At 40.6% G+C, this 8,068-nt stretch overlaps 1 protein-coding gene across 1 annotated transcript; it reads left to right on the top strand.

Moving 5' to 3' along the window:
- Positions 1–635: 635 nt before the first annotated feature.
- Positions 636–1,722, top strand: LOC109928803 (probable G-protein coupled receptor 21). Its single transcript, XM_020528736.2, has one exon. The coding sequence runs from the start codon at positions 636–638 to the stop codon at positions 1,647–1,649; it is 1,014 nt and encodes a 337-aa protein (XP_020384325.1). The 3' UTR covers positions 1,650–1,722.
- Positions 1,723–8,068: the final 6,346 nt, after the last annotated feature.

Here is an 8,068-nt window from a genome sequence, read left to right as displayed (position 1 = left end):
CTGCTGCATTCGCCCTCTGGTGTAGTTATGGAAATATTTCCTTTGGCAGAGAATTGTGAGGGAGGTAGGAATATTGCCTGGAGGGGCTGTTTGAATTCTGCGGCAAATTGGACTGCGATTCTAGAGTAGCATCATATTGCAGTAACTGTGGCTTCGATCTGGATTCTTGTTTGAGTTAAAACATCATCAAGGAAAGCTGGGAGACTTTTCTGTTTTTTAATCAATTTTTTCCTTTTGCAGATAATATTTTGGGAGTACTTGCTGATATTTTGGGAGGGCTAAAATTAGCTTCATTTTCACAAAAGGCTTTTGTTTATTCTGCCGGTCTTGACTACGAAACACTGAGATTGATGAAGCAGAAAATATATGTATATATTTACTTCCAACAGAATAAAGACAGGTGTCGTGTTCCCCTCTTTTGTCCTCAAGTCAATGGCACAGCCTATTCATACCAGTATCTGCATTTAAACTGAAAGCATGGCAACTGCTGGGAATAGCTTTGTCCTCTTATGGCATGTTGAGGATAGTGACCGTTTGCTGGATTATAGACAAATTGCAATGCAGACAATACTGAGCAGAGCCTGAGAATAAGTGAGGCGGAAGACCGAGACATTGCGATAGCAACGAAGCCCGTGATGACATCTGTTTGGAGTGTGCAAAACAGAAGTATGAACTCTTCCTGGGAAGGAAACAATAGTAGCCGACCATTCTGTCTTTTGGGATTCAGTTACAACGAAACTGTTAACATTTGTCTCCTGGAAGTAATCATCATTGTTTTTCTGACTGTGTTAATAATATCAGGTAACCTTATTGTTATATTGGTATTTCATTTTGCACCTCTTTTGAATCATCATACTACAAGTTATTTCATTCAGACCATGGCATATGCAGATCTTTTTGTTGGAATCAGTTGCTTGGTTCCTTCTTTGTCCCTTCTACGCTATCCGACAGGTTCCCACGAATCTATAACGTGCAAATTTTTTGGATATATTGTGTCCGTCTTGAAAAGCGTCTCGATGACCTCTCTGGCCTGCATCAGCGTTGATCGATATATTGCTATTACCAAGCCACTATCTTACAGTCAGCTGGTCACCCCATGGAGGTTGCGTGTTTGTATTATAATAATTTGGCTCTATTCCTGCATTGTATTCCTTCCTGCATTTTTTGGCTGGGGCAAGCCGGGCTATCATGGAGACGTTTTTGAATGGTGTGCTAATTTCTGGGAAACAAATGCTTATTTTGCAGGATTTATTGTGGCTTTGTTGTATGCTCCTGCTGCTTTTGTAGTCTGTTTTACTTATTTCAACATATTCAGAATATGTCAATACCACACTAAGGAAATACGTGAAAGACGTGCTCGATTTAATACACAAGGAGAGACATCAGAAAATCCAGCTTGTTCTGAGAAACATTATGCTATGGTTTTATTTCGAATTACCAGTGTATTTTACATCCTTTGGCTTCCGTACATCATTTATTTCCTCCTCGAAAGCTCTCGCTTTTATGATAGTCCAGAGATATCATTTCTGACCACCTGGCTTGCCATTAGCAATAGCTTCTGTAACTGTGTTATTTACAGCCTCTCAAACAGCGTCTTTCGGAAGGGCCTCAAACGTGTCTCGGGTGCTGTTTGTGCTTCGTGTATCTGATGTGTGGAAAGCAAAAATCCTTCAATGCCTGGAAGTAAAAGATCTTCCAATGGCTGCAATACTTGAAAAGTAGAAGACACGACTTTGTGGTTGCTCATTCCATCACATCAGCCTGAATGTGATTTTAATTTCTCGAGGTGGGCTTAAATTTTGTTCCAAGATGAATGTAGTGTTGGGTAGACTTTGAGAACAATTTATCACTTGATATTACAATTATCAACACAGCCTTTTATGGGGCAGTTTTTATTTTGACATTGAAATTTAATTTTTTTAAGGTTGTATTTTTTTTAATCTTGTGGTCAGATTCCCTACTTTGTGTCACCTGTTTATAATTGTGTATGAACTGTTTCACTCTTTCCAGGGAATTTAAATATTTGTGGGCCAATAGTTTTAATTTCTTATTGCACTATGCAAGGAATTTTCAAAGATACTATTTCACTGACAATGGACTTATTGTATATTCTGATTTGTAATCAACTGTGAATGCGGCAACCATATGAAACCACAAATTAACATCTTCACCATCAGAGGCAGACCCTTTTAAACAGTCCGCAAGTTGACAGTTTTGCAGGCTCCTGAAGTTGTATAGTTGTAACCGTATCACTAGGCAACTCTTGAGTGCTGTGTAGCAGGTAGAAGTGTTTTTATATTCAAAAAATTATTTCACTACTTGCAGAAAATTTTCCAAGTCTCTGTATTTAACAAAACACTGAAACACACTGTTGAACACAAGTGGTACTAAAACATGATTGAGTAATATACCAAACCACTAAGGAACACAAATGTATTCTGAGCCATACTTTTTGGTTTCCCATTTTGTAATTCCATGAATTTATTCATACATATGACACATAAATGGGTCAGAGGTTAAGCCTTTTATTTAATTGGTTTGATGACTTTTTATTAGATGACACAGCAAGGAATTAGGTTTGTACAAGTCATGAACCTTTTCAAAGAAATCACTTCAAGCTATAATCAATTGTTTTTCCGTATGGGAAACTTTAACTTTGTGAAAGAAGAAGTCCCCCCCCTCACCATTCCTGGGCAAAATGGACGTAGTAGTAGTCGTAGTTTAGTCTTCAAAGGCAGAAAATTAAGTGGGAGAGATTTGCTGGCATAGCATTGCGAAAAGATGTGCATTGACTTTCTCTTTGCAAATCAATGTTGTGGGCTGCTACCTGTGCAGGGCACTTTCCGTTCTTAAGCGCTATCAGTGATGAGCGCTGTGCTGGTCATGCAGGTACGGGCCTGTGCACTGCACTCTCTCTCCTGCCCTCAAACAGAAGGGAATCAGTGCAGGTTTATCCAAGAGAATTTCTATCCTTAAATGTTTAAAATGGAAAAATAAAATGTAATCTATTTTCAGTAGCATTCTTGGGCAAAGATAATGGATTGATCTTGGAAATAATTATGCAATTAAAAATTTAAGTCAACGTATTATGTAAAAACTGAATCATTAGTAAAGCTTTAGACTAGCACTACAATAACTGGCCTGCAGGAATGAAAAAGCTGTAACTATGTTGTTTGAAAACTCTTGAATGCTGTGTAGCAGGTAGAAGTGTTTTTATATTCGTATTGAGTGAAAAACTATTTCAGTACTTGCAGAGAATTTTCCAAGTCTCTGTAATTAACAAAACAAACAAAACAACAATTTGCTGGGCTCATGTGCCCAATTGTAGCTTGTACTTTTAAAAAAAAAAGCACTTGCCACTGTTAAATAACTTTTGCTGCTATACTGGAACTTGCCATCATCCTCACCTGCACCAGTAAGCTTTGTGAAATGGTTGCCATGCCTCGTTCAAATTAGCTGTATTAACAGTTTATTCAAATCGGAATTGCAAGTAAAATTTAGATATTTCTGACAATCAGCCTACTACTTTTAAGTTTGTACTATATCATTTATTGACATTTATGGTGCCAGTTGAACCTATATAATCATCAACCCAGTATGCAGTAAACAAAAATTAGACTGGTATAGAAATGATGCTTTCAAAGGTGTGGATGTGCAATAAAAGTCAGATCTCTGTATTGCTGTCTCCAAGTGTTTTCTTTTTTACTTGCTTTAAAATAGAATATAATTGAAAGTGGTTTGTATCAAAAGATTTATGTATATCAGGAGTATGAAATGTCCACCTTTTCTCTAATCTTGGTTAGATATCCTCTTTGCATCATTGAGAAGTTAATAGTATTAGTATATTTCAAATTCTCCTGAATGCTTTCTCATTTTTGCAGAGGCTGCAATATGGGCCATATAGCTGCCTCCTTTGATGTAACCATTCTATGTTAAAAATACATGGTGATTCTTCAATTGTGGGGCTTAGATGCAATGATGTGTGAGAGAGGGGAGCAAGAACAGCTCATTTATACATTTATTTCTGGTCTGTTCTTATTGTTTGATTAGTGTAAATCTATCGTCAAACCTTGTATTTAAACGTGGATAGCTACTTTTGAGATTTAAGTACAACCTTATATTAAAAATCTAAGATTTAAAAGTTTGACAACTCAATTGTCAATGTAGTTTTGTCAGTTCCTGCTAAATTTGAATGATGGGTTAAATGTGAAAACAATATATAGGATTGTGTTAGACCAGAAGGTATTAGAGCAGAATTAGGCCATTTGAGCCGTCAAATCTGCTCCACCATTCATTCAATGATGGTTGATATGTTTCTCAATCCCATACTCTTCTCCCTGTAATCTTTGATGCCCTTATTAGTCAAGAACTTATCTGACTGTCTTCAATATACTCAATGACCTGGCTTCCACAGTCATCTGGCAATGTGCTCTGCAGATTCACCACTCTCTGGCTTAAGAAATGCCTCCTCATCTCAATTCTAAAGGGTCATCCCTCGAAGATTGTGCCCTCAGGTCTTAGTCTGACCTACTAGTGGAAGCATCCTCTCCATGCCAACTCTATCCAGGCCCCTCATCCTTGTAAATTTGATTGAGGACAGACTCCGAGCCTTCAACTGCTGTTCACATAACAAGGCCTTCATCCCTTGCAAGCCTCATCTGGACCCTTCCAAGGCAGCATGTCCTTGGATACAGGACCCAAAACTGTTCACGATATTCCAAATGCAGTCTGACCAGAGCCTTGAACAATCTCAGCAGAAATCCCTGTTCTTTGTATTCTAGCATCCTCACAATGAATGCCAACATTGCATTTTTCTTTCAAATAGCCAACTGAACCTGCATGTTAACCTTGAGAGTCCTGAACTAGGACTCCTAAGATTTCCGAAGTCTTTCCCAATTTAGAAGCTAGTCCACGCCTGCATTCTTCCGACCTCACATTTTGCCACATTGTATTCCATCTGCCACTTCCTTGCCCACTCTCCTAACCTGTCTAACTCCTTCTACAGCCTCCTGTTTCTCAACACTATCTGTTCCTCCACCTATCTTTGAGTCACCTGCAAACTTAACAATGCCCACAGTTCCTTCATCCAGATTGTTGATGTATACATGAATAGTTATGGCCCCAACATTTCTGAAATTGGAACCGACTCCCACAGCGACCTAGAATACACCTCCTCCCACCCACCTTCCTGCAAAAATGCCATCCCCTATTCCCAATTCTTTCGCCTCCGCCGATCTGCTCCCAGGATGAGGCATTCCACTCCCGTACATCTCAGATGTCCTCGTTTTTCAAGGACCGCAACATCCCCCCCCATCAGTGGTCGAGAACGCCCTCAACCGTGTCTCCCACATTTCCCGCATCTCATCCCTCACACCCTGTCCCCGCAATAACAACCAAAAAAGAATCCCCCTCATCCTCACGTACCACCCCACCAACCTCCGGATCCAATGCATAATCCTCCGACACTTCCGCCATCTGCAATCCGACCTCACTACCAAAGACATCTTTCCCTCCCCACCCTTATCTGCTTTCCGGAGGGACAACTCTCTCCGTGACTCCCTTGTCCGTTCCACACTCCCCTGCAGCCTCACCACACCCGGCACTTTTCCCTGCAACCGCAGGAAGTGCTACACCTGGCCCCATACCTCCTCTCTCGCCCCCATCCCAGGCCCCAAGAAGACTTTCCACATCAAGCAGATGTTCACCTGCACATCTGCCAATGTGGTATACTGCATCCGCTGTACCCGTTGTGGCCTCCTCTACTTCGGGGAAACCAAGCAGAGGCTTGGGGACCGCTTTGCAGAACACCTACGCTCGGTTCACAATAAACAACTGCACCTCCCAGTCACAAACCATTTGAACTCCCCCTCCCATTCCTCAGACGGCATGTCCATCCTGGGCCTCCTGCAGTGCCACAACGATGCCACCCGAAGGTTGCAGGAACAGTAACTCATATTCCGCTTGGGAACCCTGCAGCCCAATGGTATCAATGTGGATTTCACAAGCTTCAAAATCTCCCCTCCCCCTACCACATCCCAAAATCAGCCCAGCTCGTCCCCCCCCTCCCTAACCTGTTCTTCCTTCCACCTGTCCCCTCCTCCCACCTCAAGCCGCACCCCCATTTCCTACCTACTAACCTCATCTCGCCCCCTTGACCTGTCCATCCTCCCTGGACTGACCTATCTCCTCCCTAACTCCCCAATCTCCTCCCTAACTCCCCACCTACACTCCCCTTTACTGGCTCCATCCCCGCCTCTTTGACCTGTCTGTTTCCTCTCCACCTATCTTCTCCTCTATCCATCTTCTATCCGCCTCCTCCTCTCGCCCTATTTATTTCAGAACCCCCTTCCCCTCCCCCATTTCTGATGAAGGGTCTAGGCCCGAAACGTCAGCCTTTCTGCTCCTATGATGCTGCTTGGCCTGCTGTGTTCATCCCGCTCTGCACCTTGTTGTCTAGAATTTGAAGCCCGGTCCTTAACAAAACAGGCAAGACTGGTCAGCTGAAGGCTTAAGGTCTGTGCCTATTTTGGAAAATCACTTTTTTATGAGCTAGCTTGGTGAACCACCTCTATAGCCTTCTCCCAGAATTGTTTCTTAGAAGTGATAATTTACCCTGCATAAAGCAGAATGGTTTGGTTTATTTCTGCTAATTCTTGAGTTTGGAAAGTAAGTGATTTAGTTTGTTCTGCTATACTTTTAAGCAGGACAATCTGCAATTAATTTCTGAAATATGTTTGAAAATTCTGTTCCCACTTGAGACAGGTACAATATATTGCAAAATGAGTACTCTCTGTGGTAGTCTAATATTGTGGCAAATATTAATGTTGAATTCCATTGGTAATGTGATACATTAAGGAATAAAACTAGCTATGTAGTTTCTTGGCGTCACCTCACAAGCCAACTTCATACTTCAGTGTATGTAGAATGTTTTGGCTTGGATGATCAGATTTATAAAGCAGACCCACTATTTAGAAAATGTCCTGAAAAAATTATGAATGGGGATTTTCAAGTGTTTTTCCCATAATGTGCAAGAAAAACTATGAAGTAAAATTAAGGCATAAAAACACAGCTGAAGTAAAAGGAAAATAATTATTTTGATTTAACATTGAGTTAGAAAGGAAGTGACTGGTTTAGTTCTCTAAGTTCCATTTTGGTCTCTGGGCATGTGCAAAATGAATTTTTAGAATTTGATGATGATTATCATGTAAGAAGGATAACCTGTGATACCTTGATAAATAGCACAATTGTTTTGCCTCACCCCATGAGGCAAATCTGGTCGCAGGAAATCTCAATGAGCCACAAATAAAACCTTTTGAATTGGAAATGCTGCACAAATGACCTGTGTTCACTTTTTTTAAACCAGGTCATTTACTGAGGTTGTTGGCTTGCTTGCCAAGCTAGCTGGTTTAGGTAACATGGTCAGTGCGGCCTCCGATGAAGCGATGTTACTCTACTCTGCTTGGTATTTATATGATCCGGTCTGTTAAGGTGTCATTTCCAGTTCTGTTCTGCATAGGTTTGTATATGGGGTCTAATTTCACATGTTTGTTGATTGCATTATGTGTTGAAAACCAGGCTTCTAGGAATTTTTGTGCATGCCTATGGTTGGCTTGAGCTAGAATGTACGATAACCAGCCAGCTCGGCGAGCAAGCTACCAACCTCATCCACAGACCCAAGCTACAAATCTTCGCAAGAACCTTAAAGTTCATTTACTTTTTGTTATTGTCCCAGAAGGGACTTGATCATAGCAAAAAGTTATTTATTTATTCTGTATCCTTTGAAATTGTACAACAGCCAACAATAGTAACAGTAAAGACAAATTTAATTGTGGCCAAAGTAGCACCCAATAAATTTGATCGCACAATAGGTTGTCAAAGTGACAGGAAATCGGGCATTAGAAAAGAAAGTTATAATATGATGCAGTCATTATTTGTATTTCACAATTGGATTCAGCAAAGAAATAGCAATTAACAAGCGTTCTGTTTTTAAACAACCTTGGAGGTAATTGTTAAACCAGTAATTATGAATAAATGTATAAACTTGTGCATTTTAATTCATATTTTTCTA

This window comes from Rhincodon typus, chromosome 28 (genome assembly GCF_021869965.1).
Source record: "Rhincodon typus isolate 14 chromosome 28, sRhiTyp1.1, whole genome shotgun sequence".
Taxonomy (NCBI): domain Eukaryota; kingdom Metazoa; phylum Chordata; class Chondrichthyes; order Orectolobiformes; family Rhincodontidae; genus Rhincodon; species Rhincodon typus.
The sequence above is the reverse complement of the archived record's forward strand: the minus strand, read 5'-3'. Positions and strand labels throughout refer to the sequence as shown.